Below are 18,278 nucleotides of genomic sequence, written 5' to 3' on the forward strand. Positions count from 1 at the left end.
TTAAGAGAATAAAATGATAGCAATTCACTCTATTTCATCACATACAAATAATAAAGTAAATCCAAGCCAAATATTTCTCTAATTAAATATGCACCAACCACAAAAGGAGGAAATAAAAATATGGAGGATAGAAAGAGATGAGGAATAGTTTGATATTTACTTTAGGACTTTTTAAAACCAAGATTTCCCTTTATGCATGACAATTCAATTCTAATAGGACTAGAGTCCATGTGGGTTATTACCACATCTGTGGGAGATAGGCTGGGCAGACTCTGCATTTAATTCAACCGTCATCTGAGTTTGCTGGTGGACAAATAGAATACCATTGACATTCAACAGCCTGGTATCTTTCCTCCGTCTCTACGACTTTCAGCAAAAAGCAATAAAAGTCATCTTAAAAAAGAACTCATCCCTCACAAAATTCAGCAGTGAGAATGGTGTGTACTGTATATGAGTCGTGATCACATGGCTGATACCAGCGCAAACACAGATGGGTACAACTCCTAATGCCATGAAATGAACAAGCAAAGTCAACCCACGCTTTTTATTCTGAAATAAAATGAGCAGGAACCTTCATCTTAACTGCCAGCGATTCAGAACACAGTTCCGCCCTTCTTGTTAAATGCTTGCATTTCTTCCATTATTTGACAAGAAAAGTGCTTTTTTTGAATAGGTGATAATATGCCTGTCAATCAAAAACAACTTCCTGTACTATCGTGAGAAGTTTTTTGTTTTTAAATCTTGGTAAAACTTAAATGAAATGTAAGAAATCTGGTTACCATCTTGCTCTTAGAGAAGACAGATAAAAGATAAAAACAAAAGGCTTATCTTGAACAATAACAAAGGTAGACCAAAAGAGTGTGCAAGCAGAGCCGGATCAATGCAAAGGCATTCTAGGCACATGCCTAGGGCCTCCTTGCCACTAGGGGGCCCAGTTGCCCTGGTGTTCCTTAAACGTCAGCAGGCAGCTTGCGTTGTAATATATTGCTAAACATTCAGTAAACGTATATCAATTATGAAGCATATTAGCGCAGAACCATTGAATCTCATTTTCCATAGTTGTAATATTTGTTTTTGTTTGATGCGTCAAAATTAATTAGCCCCTTTTACAAACAAGCCAGCCCCCCATAGCTCCCCCGATCACAATTCTCTGGCAGCGTCGCTGATAATGTGACAGTTAAACGTAATTTTCTTAGTTTACCAAATATTATGTGCAAATATGTGCATCTAGGGGGTCTGCCTAGTGTAATCCATCCATTTAACGTGGCTCTGTTTGCAAGTTAGCAATGTAAGCTTACTATTACTATCTTAACAACCTGCAAGTTAGGGTGTAGTCATTGTCACAGGGTCTGCGTTTATTTCTCGAGTTCTAAACCTAAATTTGGGCACTGCTCGGGAGGCTGCAACTAAAGTCAAGGTACAGGTACTCTGGGGGGAAATAAGTTATGCAGTGCATTCCCAGTTCAATTACCCAATAACCTTTGAGTAGCATTGGTATTCTCAAAATCTTGTGATGTTTCCTGTAGTAGTAGTGAGCCATTTCATCCAGGAAGTAGTGGAGCAGTGCGACCAATCGCTAATTTGCTATTTCTTATTTTTCTCTTGAAGAAAGAAAAGCTTGAAAACTATTGTGCCACTTTTCTATCTTTTGATTCATAAAGAAATAGAGCAGCCGTATGTATGACGGTATGGAGTAGAGAGAGAGCTGGTGCATCCTCCAGGGCAGTGACCTGTCCCGAGGGATACACCCGACTCTTGAGAGCTGTTCAGCGGGGGCTCTCTTTTTGCTCCATTCTGTCAACCTCCTACTGCAGGTGGGGCTCCCTCAATTAACGTAATGCTACTGACATTTAAAAGTCATCACATGAAAATATTCCTTCGCGCCGCCTTTTCTCTTCCATTGTTGTCTGTTTAACAGCATAACTGCACTCGTCTATCAGGCAGCATAAAAATGACAACGTTGATCTTGGTGTCGCCTTTTTAATGAACCACAGTGGCAAACAATGCATGACCGGGAACCTAGACTATACTACTTCTTACAAGTTCAGAATTTGTGCAGCTGAAAAGAGAACTGAATTAAATTAAAATGAATGTGAGTGATGCCAATCAGTCTAATCATAAGTGACTTCAAAAAGGCTTTTCTGTCTACTGTAGATTTATGAAACAGGTAGAACATGAGTGTGCAGGATTTGTCTTTCTTTGGATCGTTTTGGTTTTAGATATTTGGTTTTGATGTTGACTTGCTCATATTCAAAATGTAACAGTAGGTATTCAAAATTAATGAAGACTGGATCATCCTTAAGATCATATCCAAGTATCATATCTTGTAGCAGAATTAAAGAACCTGCACTGGATGAGTGCCTCAGTTGCCTGAGTAGTGCTTAATACCCAAGTCTCAGGTCTGAGTATTGACGCATGCAGGATTAGTATTAAATCTAGGCCGTGCAGACTTAATGCAGCCTTAGCTTGTAAAACAATAATCCCTACCGGTATCAAGACAATCACAACAATGCCTGAAGGTAATAGCAGATAGAAAAAAAGAGACACTGTGCTTAGATGATAATAAAAGAAGAGAAGCTGCAAACTGAGCAGTTATTGGATACTAAATTGCAGAAGATTTTTCACCACAAGATTACTGTGACACTAAGTTTATTATAGTGTGTTTGTAGGAGCCAGCGAAGAGGCTACAGGGTACCCAAACACTGCACTGAAAGTCTAGCAGTGCAGCATGCCAGTCTTCGATTATCGCTGTGAATTATAGAGAGGCCAGGTTTGTGCCCCTCGTCTCAGGGCCCCAGACAAACAGAGCCACTACAAGCCAGTTCAGCCGGAACTGAACCATGTGCTGTGAGTGCAAATGAAATTGCCCACACAATGTGTTTTGAATGTTCCTCACTTCCCCTGAACGACCATTACACCCGCCTCACCTAGGGTTAATTCAGAAATAGAAGGGCCAATTGGCTATTTGGTGGCAATGATGTGACATAGTGGCCATTCATTCCCCCTAGGGACAGGCTATAATCTGCATTTCTTGAATGCAGCAACAAGCTCCGAAACAGAAATTGCACTCTGCAAAAAGGTTATGAAAGAAATATGGCAAGCATGAAATGTCCAATTCTACTGTGTGTTGTGTTTGAGAAATACCGTATTATATCGGCCAGAATACAAGACAACGCTTTGAAAAAGTGAGTTTGATATTTAAGCACCCCAAGAGCAAAAATCCTAATGATCTTGGTGATCCTCTGACTTTCACGTTAGCGTCACCAGCAGGTGAAAGTTTTATCATATCTAATGTATGGATTGAAACAAAGGTTTGTACCGACAGTCATGGTTGCCAGACAATGTAGCCTGACTTTGGTGATCCCTTCACTTTTCCTCTTCCACCACCATAAGAGTGACGTTTTTGGTTTTGAGTGAATTTTGAAAACTATGGTTTGTTGTGAAATTTCTTACAGATATTTAAGGTTCCTTGAGTATACATTTTAATAATTTTGCGGGCACCAGTGATGGATGAAAATAAAAATATATCCGTAGTACCAACAAACCTGCATGCTGATGTTAGCACTGCTATGCCTATGTACAATCTCACAGAAGTGCTAGAATGGCTGGTTTTATTGTACATTTGTATGGCCTTGTGCTACATTTTTACATCACATTTTCTAACATATCAAACGGGAAGAAATAAGCAATAAAAAGTGAAATCACCATATTAAAACCCAATAAAAGAAAAAATGACTGGAAAATGACAGGGAAACCACTATTGTGTAACTGCTACATTGAGTCAAGTGTTACTAATTATATTATAAAACGGAAATAAGTAATGTGTGGATAACAAAAAGGTATAAAACAGCTATAAACACTGACTGAAAAAAAAATTGTTCGATGCTAAATTTAATATCAACAAATAACACAACAAATGTTTTCCACAAACTAAACATTCCCAAAACAAAGTGACAGGTCTGTAACTTTACTGTATATACCGTAAGACCTTTTCATACAACATTGTTCACCTGGAGTTTTATGTCCTTGTGTCTCTCCATGATGCTCGAGCCATCACCAACTTTAGAGGATGTTGCTGCAGACAGCACTGGCGGTGGATGGCATGGCTCACACTATGGCCGCTTGTGAGATTTATATACTGTATGTCTGCTGGCCAGGGTTGATAATACAGAGCAATGCAGGTGAGGATCCATCACTGTCAAGAGCTCTCAATGGCTCTTCCAGATAGCAGGCTTTCGTCTTTCTTTTTTTTTTTTTTAGCTGGGAGGGTCGCAGCTACAAAGGGCACTAGCTCTTATCCTTGAGTGGTTTTGATTAACCATCATCTGGTGTTAAATGCTATCTTTCTACTGCTTGACATTTTCTTTCATTTCGTCCACCAGCAATTTAAAAAGCTGCACACAACATGTTGTTGTATTGGCTTTGGATTCCATATAATACCTATTTAATAAATACATCAAAATGATATTCAGCACATTTGCAGCAGTTGTCAAGTGTTACTTAAATACATATTAAAAAAAGAGCAATGTCTGCAGAGATTCCACAACATACATCTTTCCAAAATAGATCACTACATTGATCACTACATTTGATCTTAATAGACATTTGTGTAAAATTGTCATAATTAGTATATGTATTCTTGAGTTAAGGCCAACAACGTGTTGAGAGGTCACAGTGACTTATGATCACTAAATTCTGATAATTTAATCCTTGAGTCCAACTGGACGTTTGCACCAAATTTGAAGACATTCGCTGAAGGCATGCCTGAGATATCGCGTTAACAAGAAAAGGATGTATGTGAGGTCATAATGACCTTGACCTTTAACCTCCAAAATCGAATCAGCTCTTCCTCCAGGTTGACACGGACGGACGGACAAACCAAAAACATAATGGGCCTCATTTACTAATATGTGCGTAGAAATGTATTCACTTACAAAACTAAGCAAGAACATTTTGCACTTACAAGATAAGTGCACAAGCAGAATTACCGTCGGCTTCATGACACATGCGCACCGGCCAATTTTATTCTCTGTTAGCGAATCATAATAATTCTAAATTGATAGGCTTGTGTGTATTATTGGAAATCAGCAGACTGCCACGCCCCCATTTCTCTACATAAGAAAATATGTTTGCCTGGAGATTTGTCACGAAGAAAGCAGTTCAATTGTTGCTAATGAGAGAAACTTGGCCTCTACTTAAAATATACAACTACTGAAGGAATTGAGGCAATAGTGTCCGAGGTGGAAAGCAGAAAAGGCACAGTTTTCTGATGTTCTTCCAAAGGAGTAACGATGAGGCTTGGGCTGCGAGGCAGTGGATGTTGTGTCCCCTAAGATACTCAGGTAAAAAAAAAAGAAATGGTTTGATATTTAAGTCAATGCCAAAGAAAGTATTAACAGACTAGAAGAAAAATAAGAAAACAGAGGAGGACAAGCACCATCTGATTTGTCAGCCCAGGATGAGAGACTCTCCGCTATTATTGGACAAACATCCATAAGTGGGATATGTTCAACAAATGAGGGTGAAAGTGATGACATCCAGCGAAGACTTTCACCGAGAGGTAATTAATTCCATAGTTATATAAAGGCAGTACCAAATAGTTTGAAGCTTAATTCATAACGTTGACATTTCAACTGTAAATTAACATTTCAATGCCGCGCACATTTTTGCTGTTCAGACTGTTAATTCTGTATTATTCTGCACCGCTACAGGGAGCAGACAATTCATTAAGACACGACAGTCAGCCTCATACAGCAAGCTACCTTCTCTACGTAGGGCAGGAATCATGGCGAACAAAAAGCAACTACAGACACTACTTGACAGAGTGTAGAATACTTTCGTCGGGAAAACCTCAAGATATTATATAAAATAAAGGTAACATCAAGACTATGCCTATTTAGTATCTCTGTATTTGAGTGGGTTGTAAGGCCTGGAATTAAATCAATCCAGCATACCTTAAGCAAAGGGGGGATTCTAATAACTATTAAAATAACAATTCTGACTCATCAGCTTTTCCCATGCTTCATTTCTATCCTGATTAGACCAGTGAGCTCTAAGATGATAATATCCTTTGTTAATAAAGCATGAGAGGACACCCAGTGGTTTGCGAAGAATGACATTAATGTAATGCTACCCATAAGCCAAGGCCCACAGTATTTAATAACAATAAAACCCCAGTTGAACATTTAGATAACTTTTTGATAGGGCACCTGAGAAGCCAGACCCTTCAAAATCATTACGCTAATGATGATTAGCACTGACTTTACCCTCTAGGAGATAAGTGGGCTAGTGCAAGAAGACATACCCTACATCTACAGAGTCACTGAAAGATTTAATTGTGCTGGCATTTTGACCATGTGTACACCGCAAGACAGCAGTGTTGCATGCTAACTTTATTTTTATTGAAAGCATGTATCAACAGTAATTATCTATCAGAGACTAGGGATTATGCATACTTATAAGCAACTGATTACTGTATTCAGATCTCTCTCATCATTGCAATCCTGTGGACATCTGTTTCTTTTTGCACAAACTTGTAAAATGTAAACTTTTAACGAGACAGTGAAGGAAAACATTCACTTTCCAAGTTTGTTTGTGCATTCACAAAATGACATAACAATCTAAAACATCTTAGATAGTCAGATCAAAATCCCTCTTCTCTGTCTGTCAAACCTCCTGCACTCATGGGTGTGTGCATATAAATTTTTTTTTGGGGGGGGGGGGGGACTGTAGCCAGAGGATATCTGGCTCCTTAGCTGCTAAATGTTAACCAGCTAGTTGCAGTAGCTAATTGTTGTTGGGCAGGCAGCATCTGTGGGTTCCTCACTGTGAGTGAACATCACATTGCACAAAGTCATGTGATCCATTGTTATTTAAAATAATATATTATAGGTGCTTTAAATGATAATACTGAAAGCAATAGGCGTTTGCCATTCCATCTCCACTGGGGCCGGCCGTAATAAAAACGTACGTGTCCCTGTAACGTACGGCTTTCAGGATATAAAATAATTCACTGAACTGCATTCCCATCAGAGTGGAGACTGAACAGCTGGACAGCGATTAAAATGCGGACTTTTCAAGGTAAGAGAACAGTGATTGCACCATCTCTTTTTACATAGGCCAGACACAACGTCTTTCTAAGTGTAGTGTCCTGAAACGGTAATGTCCTACCGCGAGTGGTCTCCATGGGAAGGTCGTCAAGTTGAATCAAACTGAAAGCATTGACATCTCCCTATGCACACGTCTCTGCATGCCTCATTCATCTCTCCGCCTACATCACATAGCAACTCTTTAATCCAATGACCTTTCTTTCTCTATGAATGCATTAGATAACACCTAAACCAACACAGTTAGCCTTGACTAATCTCCCTATTTCCAAGCCTTTATATGCCACTTTAAAGGTGAGCTAACATGCATGAAGCCTCACTGATACACGACTAACGTTTAAAACAATAAGCACAAGTAGATTCCCTCCAAAAAGTATATAATATACAGTTGATAAATAATTGCATGGTACATTGCACTGCTTACATCAAAACCAATAGCTGTACACATGACCGCTGTTATTGATTAGACTATTCTATATAACTATCAGAATCTGCTTAGCATAAGAGCATAATGTTAGATATCCACACGTCTGATCATATCTAAAGCATGAAATATGTTGTGTGTATATCTCTGAAATACACTGCTTTTCTAAATTATCGTGGTCATTTATATCACTTTATTTCTCTCCAGATGAAAATGCCTGAAAAAGGAAGGCAACCATCTCATCAAGCATGTTCCTTTCGGGCCAATCGTATGGCTCCTTGGTAGCAGTTTATAACACCACATGGCGCTGGGATATAATTATAGTCTATTGTTTGATATTTTTCCCGCATTACACGCTCCTGCAACGGTTCAGGAACCATGCTGAGTCTGAGAGAAAACCATTCCACTAGATCAATATTTGTGATTGTATTATTTGCCAGCATCTGCAGACCCTTACACAAATGGTTAAAATTGTCAGAGAGCGAGAGAGAGAGAGAGAGAGAGAGAGAGAGAGAGAGAGAGAGAGAGAGAGAGAGAAACCATACTCGAATTGTCTGAGGGAGTTTGTGATTTCATAATATGAGCTGGAGCTTGAACAGTCTGCTAAATTCAGAGAAAAACTTGACATTTTCTTTTGCTTTGAATAGAGTTGATCTTTTTAAAAAAGCTCTCTATAAAAGCTTAAGCCTGACTTCAAAGATAAATCAGCATTCAAGGCACTTTTTATGATTTCATTTTATTCTGAAGCAACAATGTGAAAATAAATATTTAAATTAGATTACTTCTGAACAATGAACCACGGCACTGCACCTTCCAAGGCACCGAAACGTTTCTCCAAATATTCTTGAAATAGCCTGAGACATGTGCATTAACTGTTGTCTCAATGAGACTGTGAAGGCATAAACAACGTTCAAAATCAAAATCTAATTATTTTGATAGTGTGTTTATTTTTCAATCCCACCCCCTCCTCGAGATGCTATAATCTTCCTTTAACCAATTCGATTAATCCAAAATGAGTTAAATCCAAAATGATTTTTTTGTAAGAGCTGATTACGCCCTCATTAAAGGGTCATTTCAGCGCACGACTATGCTTGATTTAAGCTACTACGTATGCTTTCCCTTCATCTGACTCACTGAATATTTGAAATTCTTACACACATGTTAACTTTGTATGTGTTCTCCCTGCATCAGTATCTTCATAGTTTCAATTACATATTACTTGCTTCCTATCAAGGCTTACTTGATAGACTTGACTTCATGTGATATAAAATGCCCATTATGTTAAGTGTTTATCAGTTTTGAATGCCATCACGGATTAGCTTTTGGCTCCATAAATATTAAAGCATATTTCTTATCAATGAGGTTGTTTTTTGATTTGTGTGTACAGGCTGACATTTTCATGTGGGCCATGACGCTTCTGTTTTTGTTTCGTACCAACAACACATGAATCAATACTACATTCTTACTTTCCTCTTTGTTGAGATATAAAACAGTCTTTTTACTTTGTGACCTAAAAGCGTCAATACCATCTTCTGCTCGGTGCTCAGGTATCCCTGGATTGTAATGAAGTTCTGTCAGCATGTTTTTTTGCAAGCTAATTCCCAATGCAATGATGCAAGTAACGCGAATAAGGTCTGGTTGCAATTTTATTTGATCGGACAAACGTTTTGTGTTGCATTGTTTACTCACACATTGTGACATCTGAGAAGTTATATGCTGCTGCACCACTCATGCAGGACAGATAAAGATGATGGAGGGCTGAGAGATGATGGTTATCACTCTAATACACACACGCACACACACCCACCCACACCTGATTGCACGGGGAGAAACGCTCAACAGTGTGCCTGTGGCGCTGCTCCCAATGGTGGAACACACTTATTTTTCTTCAGCTTTTAGATCACAGGACTCAATGAGAAGACATGACACAATTAAGTAAAGCAAACGCTCCACTATATAACAGCATAATGATGAAATGTATTATAATAATCCAGAATGTGCTTAACGTCACGCTGTGCATTGTGAGTATTTCAAAATGGATCAAGTTGAGACAATAATGACATGAGTTTGAAGATGATCTTACCTGCTGAGGCTCTCGTGGTGTAGTCTGTTTGACTCGCCTGCTGGACGCCGTGGTGGTGGTTATCTCCATGATGGACGTGGACGTCTCTGAGCGGTTGGCTGTGGTGCTCGACTGCGGTGTGATAGAGGAGGGCGAGTCCCCCACAAGCCGCACGCTGGCCTGGATCTTAATGTTGGGATCTCCCTCTGCGGCCATGTTGAACACCTTCAAGCCATTATAGTAGAGGCCCGAAAGCTGGCCCTGAAAGGATCGACTTCGGTCTCTCTCCCAGCCCCCAATCTGTATAGTGGTTTGGCTGTTGAAGATTGTAAGCTGCCGCCCTGTGGGAAAACAATGTTACATATATACAAGAATGTCGGACTGTGTACTCAGCCACTTTTACTCAACAGGAAAAAAAAATAAAAGACAGAAAGACAGATTATTTGCCCAGTGGCTAATGAGACCAATAAATTGCGGGTTGTAGAGGCAAACCCTGGTAATTTATTGCAGAAATAATGATGGAATGCCTATGATAAGGAAAACAAACAAACATGTCAAATAAAAACACAGGATTTAGAAAATCAATGCAGCTTTGCTAAAAGGGCAGTCTAACCTAAAATAACAAGAAAAAAAGGATTAAGCAGAAGTAGTGATGTTATGGCAAAGCAATACAATTAACGACACTTAAAAAGATAACATATTCTTGAAAGTAATATAAAAGGACAATTTGTTTGCAGGAAATTGCATGGGAATTAAAACAAATGTATAAAACATTTGCCAAAAAAAAAGCTCAAAAGCACATGTGTCATTATGCTTTGTCTATGTTATCTTGGAATTTTCCTTCTAATTTTAAGATTTACAGACTTGGGACACAGCTAGCTGGAGAAAAATAAACAACATCATCTAAAATGGCGACAGGCTGTGAGAATTGGACTTTTCTTGTGTTCAATCTCACAGAAAGCCGGACACACTTCAGGGAATTTGGATCTATTCCTCCTTTTAGCAAAAGCAACCAAGGGAAATTAAACATAGAGCAGATATGGTTGGGCTCATGGAAAAGAAAAACATTTTATGACAGCACCTTCAAAAACGCAAAACAGAAGACAAACAAACAAAACATAAAAATGATAGGGCTTATTTCACAGCTAAAGTGAAAAATATGAATAAGGTATTGAACTATAAAAAACAAAGCATGCACTCAATTTGTTTTATATTACAGTTCCTTGATCTAATGCCCTATACATATTTACAATGTCTGTTAAAGGGACTCAGAATTCTGATGCCAATTCATATTGCTCTCTATTTATCACTGCTAACAGTTTAATCAGAACAGATCAAATAACACCAAGTACTGTACTGTACATGTTTCCAAAAGTGTTTCAAATAACACTCGGCAACTTCTAAATGACTAAACAAGAACGTTTAAATTTATCATTTAGATGTTTACAGCAAAATGCTACAGTAATTTATAGACATTTTAACAATGCTGATATTACTTCATTAAGTGGATTTAAATTCTTATTTACAGTCCCTTTAACCTTAAGTTGACAATAAACACTTATAAAATAAATACATTATTATGAAAAGTATGAAACATTACAAACTAAATTTAACTGTCCAAATCCTTTTATTTTAAGTTTTACTGAACATTTATTTTTTAAGGTTTATTATTTACAAAATATTGCTACAACTTGGTTATGATCAAATTATTTTATTTGAAATTTTAATCAGTGATTTTACCTTTGTCGAGTAGCCATTCGTCAACTACTCGACCAAGTCGGTATGGGATTCGCTGTCTAGCAATCGCCAGGCGTTCGTTATCATTGTTGCCTTTAAAGTTTAAAGAGACATTTCAGTGGTTACAATCTGTAGGGTCAAAGGTTAAATGTTCATACTTAATGCTGGAGCTATACAACTGCACAACGTTTTTATATTTAAAAAGTTTTGTATATTTAAAAAAAACAATATTTACTCAAACATTATTTAAACAAACTTCACTCATTTTATTTTATTTTAGCCAACAAATTAGGCCTATATTAATTGAAAATAAGTGGACTAGCACGCAAATGTTTCATCTAAATTAATATACCTATGTTATCAACCAACCCAAATCACAAATGTATACATTTCCATTACAAAATCTTTACTCAAATCTTTCCATCCCCTTTGTCTTTCCCCCTCAATATCTTTTTAACTGGCCTTTAAATTAATTAATAACATCATTTAAATTTATTGTTGAATCAACCGTTTATGGTTTAAAGGAGAATTTAACTTTAACATATTACAAATGCCCACCCCATTTATAAATAGCCTAATTGACAAGAAATATTGACCTCATTGCAATACAAGAATAAACACAGTATACATTCACAGCATCTGGTCAGAGAAAAGTCAGAAGACAATGTCAAAGTACGCACATACATACATTGTAAAACCTTCAATAAAACAGCTTTGACAAACGCTACGAGTCATAAGGAAGGAAGTCTAAATATTGAACATTGATGACATCGGAGTTAATGGAAAAGTAGTTTTCCAAAGCTATTCAGAAAATAAGCCAAAAAAAGTGTGACAGAAAGAGCAGCTACAGAAAAAACTTAAGATTGGAGGATCACTTCGGGCATTAATGAGGGCAAACTCTGCATCACCCCTTTGTCAAGGCCAATAACCTCTCCAGAACAGAAGACTTTCAGCAAAGTGGCACTGTCTCGGAGAGCTTTTCCCCTGCCATTGTCTGCAGAGATTGAATTCAGTCAGCTCCATTCTTCCGGCAGATTGACAATGTTTGTCCCATCAACTATATTAATTCAGTTCTGGCAGATAAAAGATCCGGTAGCTAACAATGATTCGGTGGAGAATAGCTTCGAAGGGCAAAGAGTGGCAGAGACATGAAGGAAAGGAGGTAACTTTGTAACAGATGCACACAGTTGGCCCGATGAAAGGTCTTAGAGGTAAGAAGACGCATAAAAAGACATTTTTTAATCGCATCAGCTTGAATTACTGTAGGGGATCAGCTGCAAGAAAAGGGTTTAGAGCTTGCCTGTAGAGCTCATGGAATTTGGCTGCAGTTGATTGTGCCCGGTTGGAGCACAAAGGCTTGAGAAGGAGATTTAGTGGAACACTTCTCCCTCAACATTGATGGAGACAGATGCATTCTGCATTACGAGAAAGCCACACAGGGACACTGTGTGTATTATGTCCAGCTATCTGACGTGATGCTGCGCATTCGGGACACGTTCTGAGTGTGCCTATTTTTCATACTTTTCCCTCCCCATTAAATTGAGCAACTTCATGCTAAACAGAGTGCAACCCAAACTCAGCCTTTAAACCTGCACATGGATGTCATCTTCAACATAAATTGGTTAAAAGTTTTCAAAAAATAAATCTAAATGTACTCATGCTTATTCTGACATGGCAAGGTTGGTGAGATTCTACATCTTTGAAGAAAAGAAAATAATAAAACCAACAATGTGTTAGTCCACTCCGACTACTCGAGCCGAGTCCCAAGATGTAAATCTTTAAGAGCGGGTTACAAATATATACAAGACTTAATGATTTCCTCACAAAGCTGGGCACTATAGTATTTAGCAAATGTCACTCAAACATGAGACAATGGTGCATTTGTTGGTGAACTATTTTCAGCTGCAGATTAATTCAAGTTGGGTGCTCTAGTGAGCATTTACAGCAGCGGAACGGCGTCTGTGGGATTGACTAAAATAAGTAAAATAAACTACAGTGCCCAGGTTCATGATAATGAGAGAACATGTCACCCAGTGCACGGTGTATCTTATTGATGCGTTTTTAATAGTTTTTAGACAATAATTGAGCTCCGTGGCCCAGAGGTGTAAATCATAACAGGCCGTAGGTACACAGGCAGTACTTGTAGGAACAATTCATTGCTGTTTTTGGTCATTTCATGGGATTTGTTAACAATAAGAACAATTCAGCGTATCACCAGAAACAAAAATAAAGCTTCTGATGTTATAACTAAGAATTACTGAATACTATATTAAATTCATTCCTCAGCTAGAAAATCACCAAGCTTCCTTCAGGTACCAGCCTCCAGTTGCTTCCAGCTTATGTAACGCCGACCGTTCTGCCTGCTGTATGTTAACACACACACTGTATTTCCCTGATGCAAGGCTCCTGGAGCTCTGCACCGCCTAATTCTCTGAAGCACTGTGCATGATGGAAATATTTCATACAAACAAATTCTGAGACAGACAAGCACACAGCTGGACTTACTTATATTTTGAACGTGTTAAATTAATGAGTAATCCATTAATCGCTGTTGTCGTGGAGTATTCATGGTTTTTTGCTAATTCCTGCCACCTCCATTTGTCAGTCACGGGGTGTTACTTATGTCACCTCTCTGTTTCCGGCTACTGTGACACCTTATCTGAGGAGAGGTCAGCAACAAACTGGGCTCTGGAGAACAGTTAGCCTACAGCTGTTGGGAGGACGGTGAGGACACATGAGTTTAGACTGAAAGAGAGCAACACTCATTTCAATGGCTTTTTCTCTGATTAGTTAATTATTAATTCATGTGAATTTCATTATACACGTGCTTGCTTTGTTCCCTGACAGCCACAATGTATAAACACGTTCACACTTTTGTATTTCACTATTTCACTACATGGTGCTATGAAATACTATCTCAGAGCGGCACGTGCACACACAGTAAACACACACTTATCCTGACACAAAGCGTGCCGCTGTGCCAAAATCCTCTAGTTTTGTGCAAAAACATGCTCCATTTTCATAGGACAGTAGCGCTTTATCCGCTTGGCTCTGCCCCCCTGTGGAACGCTATGTCTATCGCTAAGTCTATCCTTATGCCGAGGTTAATTAAGTGTGGATATAATCAAGGTCTGATCATGTATTGATCCTCACTATGGGACACCAGAGTGTTAAACAATGCTATCCCCTGGGCTTCGACGCAGCAGCAGAGCCCATTCATCCTGCCTGCGAGCGGAGCCTGTGACTGCTGCTGAGCGGTGATTTGGTTTGGTATGGGACAGCCTGGCTTATCTTCTCCGCCAGACAGCAGCGATTCAGCTGAGCCGTCCCAACTGACCCGCTTTACCCTCACTCACTTGTTTTCTTTTTTGTTAATAAAGTGGTCAGATAAGGTGGGAGCTTTATCTCATTACAAGCTCTTGGACACTCGCCACATTAAATGAACAAATATGCAAATGCTTCCTCTGTTCATGGAGCCGGGAGGATTAAAGAAGGAGGAACCTACACAAATCTCACTTTAATTTGTATTATACTGTTCCCTTTTTTTCTTCTCCTTACTCTGGCTGTGGCAGCCATTGCACCATTTTTAAGCATGCTAAGTGACGACTGCTTGCACAATAGGCTGAATAGGCTGATGGATAAAATACGGAAGAAACCCGAGCAGATAGGATGGAGCTCTGATGGATAAAGCTTACCCTCCTCCCCTCATATCCCACAAATCAGACTCCACACTGCAAGGTGGAAAAACAGGACAGAGGGTGAGATCAACAGAGGGGGCTGGACAGATAGGGGTAAAAAGGACAGAAAAAAAGAGGGAACTGAGCTGAGGGGAGTGGAGGGAGAGGCAGAGAGCTCTGTAAGTGCACCATGCTCTGATAACAGTAAAAGAATAAGGCCAGGGACTTCTCCATTATCTTTGTGTGCAGCGAGTGTTCATTGGGTGCTCCGATAGGATACTGCGCCGTACCCTGCGGGCCTGGCAGCGCTATTGTGATGGTATTACTTCCATGGCCAAGACTCGGGAGAAGGAGCTGTTTTTTTGTTGTTGCCCCGCCTTTTGTGTGCAGTACAAAATGAAAGCGGGGCAAGAATAAAGGAAGGAGAACCAAACTACAACAAATAGAAGGCTAGTTATATGTCTGCGTGTGCGTTTAGCAGTTTTAGACCCTAGTAATTGTGCTAAAGACTTTTAATGGCCCATAAGTATGCAGCAGGACGACACTTTTTAATGAGATTACGAGGGCAGCAATATAGGCCCTGGTGAAGCAATTATTTCCTTGCTTTGAGAATGATCGCTCCCTCTCATGTAATCTCCTGCTCTCTGTCATTCTCACTCTCCAGCCATCAATTTTATCTCTGCTGTCTACTTTTATTATTATCACTGTTGTTCTGTGAGTGGCCTAAGAGTGACTGGGAGCTGCTATTATGAGTGCGTTAGAGGCATACATGGATACTAATCAAACTACAGGCGAGCTGAGAGAATAATGGCTTTGTGTGCTGGGGGTGAGGGGAGGAACTGCGCAGTAATTGTGATTGGATGTAATTAGTCTGCTACGAGCCTAATAAGGTAGCTGGACTTGGCATTGTCACTGATGCATGATTGGAGGGGATGAGATTGGTCATTTCTCCCCTGCAGCATTTATAACTCAGCACTTATCATAAGTGGAATTAATTATCTAGTTTTCTAAATTTCACAATACATTGACCAAGAATTCAAAATACAGAGATTTCTGTTCCCTTACAATATGTTCACCACCAAGATAAGATATACTGCGTAATGTTTTCAATTGCCAGGCATTAAATAGTCCAATAAATGATTAACTTTAAAAGCTACTGGATGTAAGTGATCTTGAACGATAGTGTTTTACCAAGTGGTTAATTTTCTATTGAGCTGAAGCCAACTCCATCATATTTCTCTCTGAATAATTAAACCCTTTAATAAGAGACACTTATGTATCCCATCAACTATGTGTAATAAAAAAAAAAAAGTTGTTTTCGACAACTTCATCTAGTTTATGAGCAGCACTTCTGTATGTATCATAGGCGTCTTGGGGACTGAGGGTGTTTGTTGTTTGAAGATTGAGATCTTAGCATCGAGGCATTTAACCCTGCCGTGCATTCTGCCATGTCCACAACATGTCAAAAGCCATTAGCTTCCTTTTCCACCTGAGGCAAGCAGCAAAGATTGAGTCCCAGTCATAAAACCATCTTTCATTTGGATGAACGCACTGGTCATAGCTAAAAAGGTCACCAAACATTATGCAAAAGGGTAGAGACAGGTTGAATTTGTCTTCCGTTCGTCCTGCTGCCCAGTCATCTTATGCATGCTCACAATCTAACAAATTTGGATTTGGGGGATGCAGTTTTTACTCTTGTAGAGTAAGCATTACAATCTAGTCATATAATAGTCACACTCCTTCAATACTCTGTAGGTTTTGTCAAAGCCTTTTCAGCAGTTAAAAAATGTACAATTTCAACAACACAAGCAGCGGCATTTAAATTCATTTTGAAAGCCATCATACTATCATCTTGACATTCTACAGAAACATACCAGTGTTGCTGAGTTGTTTTCCATTTCCAACAGTAGATTACTTCATATTTCCATCAACAAATATAATGACATAGCTTGCATGCTCCCCAATATGAATCTCCATTTTCCAGAGACACAGTTCCATCTATATACGTTACCAGTTTCCACTACTCTATAAAAGAAAAAGCCAGTATAAATATTTCAGTCATAACAGCTGGAACTTATAACGTATGTTATACTTTCAATTAAATTACTGAATACTCATTACATGGGCCAGTAATAAGGGAATTCATCTTATATTGTCATGTAAACTGTGTTTATGTAAAGTGCTACACGAATTAATATGTATTATAAGTCATTAGTAATGACAGAGAAAACCAATGCAACTTCATTTTTGTCTATGTGTACTTGTGGTGTATGCTGTGAAAATGATAAACATGTAAGTGCATTTTTCAAGGTTGAATGTAACTGATCATCTGCCATCTAATTCTGAGTAAGCAACAGTTTAATTAAGGCATTACTTTAGTTTTAGTATGTTATTAAAGGTTTGTCCACCCCGTTGCCTTAATTCAATCAATCTTCTGTATTGGCAGAGAAATAAATATTGAACTGGCACACGATTACTTGCCACAGTAAAAGTGGTAATTTGTCTGGAAATAGTCTATTGATTTGCCGTTCTGCGAGCATAAACTGTAGGTGGATTGTTTATTTATATGGGGAATATAATGCAGACATGTGGATAGGGTGGGTGGTTGCCCTTTTATACAGTTTATATTTTAGACTATGGTAGAGTTTAAGTGCAATCCATTTACACAGACCTGGGTTGTTTAACAGCATTGATTAATGTAAAGCGATAAACATCAGAGATGAGAAAAAAACTCAACAACACTTGTATTATTCGTAACAACTGCTGGAAACAGAAACAAATAAAAATCAATTAAAGCACATGCCAAGTCAACATTAAAACATCCTGACAGACAAAGCATTACTAGTTGACTTGATAATCTCTTGGTCATGTTATCGCTTTTTAGCAGTGGCAGATGTAGTTAAAGGCGGAGTGGGTGACTCACCTGTAGGGTAGCGCTCAATGACTGGCAGGTCATCCACCTGCAGAGTGGCATTACCCCCACTCCTCGTAAACTTCACTATATGGTACTTTCCGTCATTTACAAACTTTGACGTCTCCTCAATGTTAATGTCATCTGTTCCGACATTAAATACAACGGCAATGTTTCCTTTTTCCTGAAAAGAGAAGAACACAGAAAAGAAAAACTTTTATTGACAATAAACATGACTGCTTTAGAAAGCAAAGTGTTGCTAAGGGACTATTCGTAAATTAGTATGTATTTTCTTTTTCTCAAATAACAAAACAAAAGGCCATTTTAATCAGAGAAGCCTTTAAAGTGTGTACATTTTTTA

At 38.7% G+C, this 18,278-nt stretch overlaps 1 protein-coding gene across 7 annotated transcripts in view; it reads right to left on the bottom strand.

Annotated features, from left to right (window-relative positions):
- The window catches only part of LOC142932962 (neurexin-1a), a 228,749-nt gene that overhangs the window by 23,281 nt on the left and 187,190 nt on the right, over positions 1–18,278 (bottom strand). For 4 of the 7 annotated variants that reach the window (XM_076077074.1, XM_076077075.1, XM_076077076.1 and 1 more), the window contains 3 exons: positions 17,930–18,101; positions 11,333–11,422; positions 9,614–9,933 (listed from right to left, as the gene is read on the bottom strand). In XM_076077074.1, coding sequence (XP_075933189.1) covers positions 9,614–9,933; positions 11,333–11,422; positions 17,930–18,101 — 582 coding nt within the window. The remainder of the gene's footprint in view (positions 1–9,613; positions 9,934–11,332; positions 11,423–17,929; positions 18,102–18,278) is intronic. The other 3 variants (XM_076077077.1, XM_076077080.1, XM_076077079.1) reach the window with 1 other exon arrangement.

Source organism: Anarhichas minor, unplaced genomic scaffold, assembly GCF_050575085.1.
Source record: "Anarhichas minor isolate MPS153535 unplaced genomic scaffold, ASM5057508v1 ptg000058l, whole genome shotgun sequence".
Classification (NCBI taxonomy): Eukaryota; Metazoa; Chordata; class Actinopteri; order Perciformes; family Anarhichadidae; genus Anarhichas; species Anarhichas minor.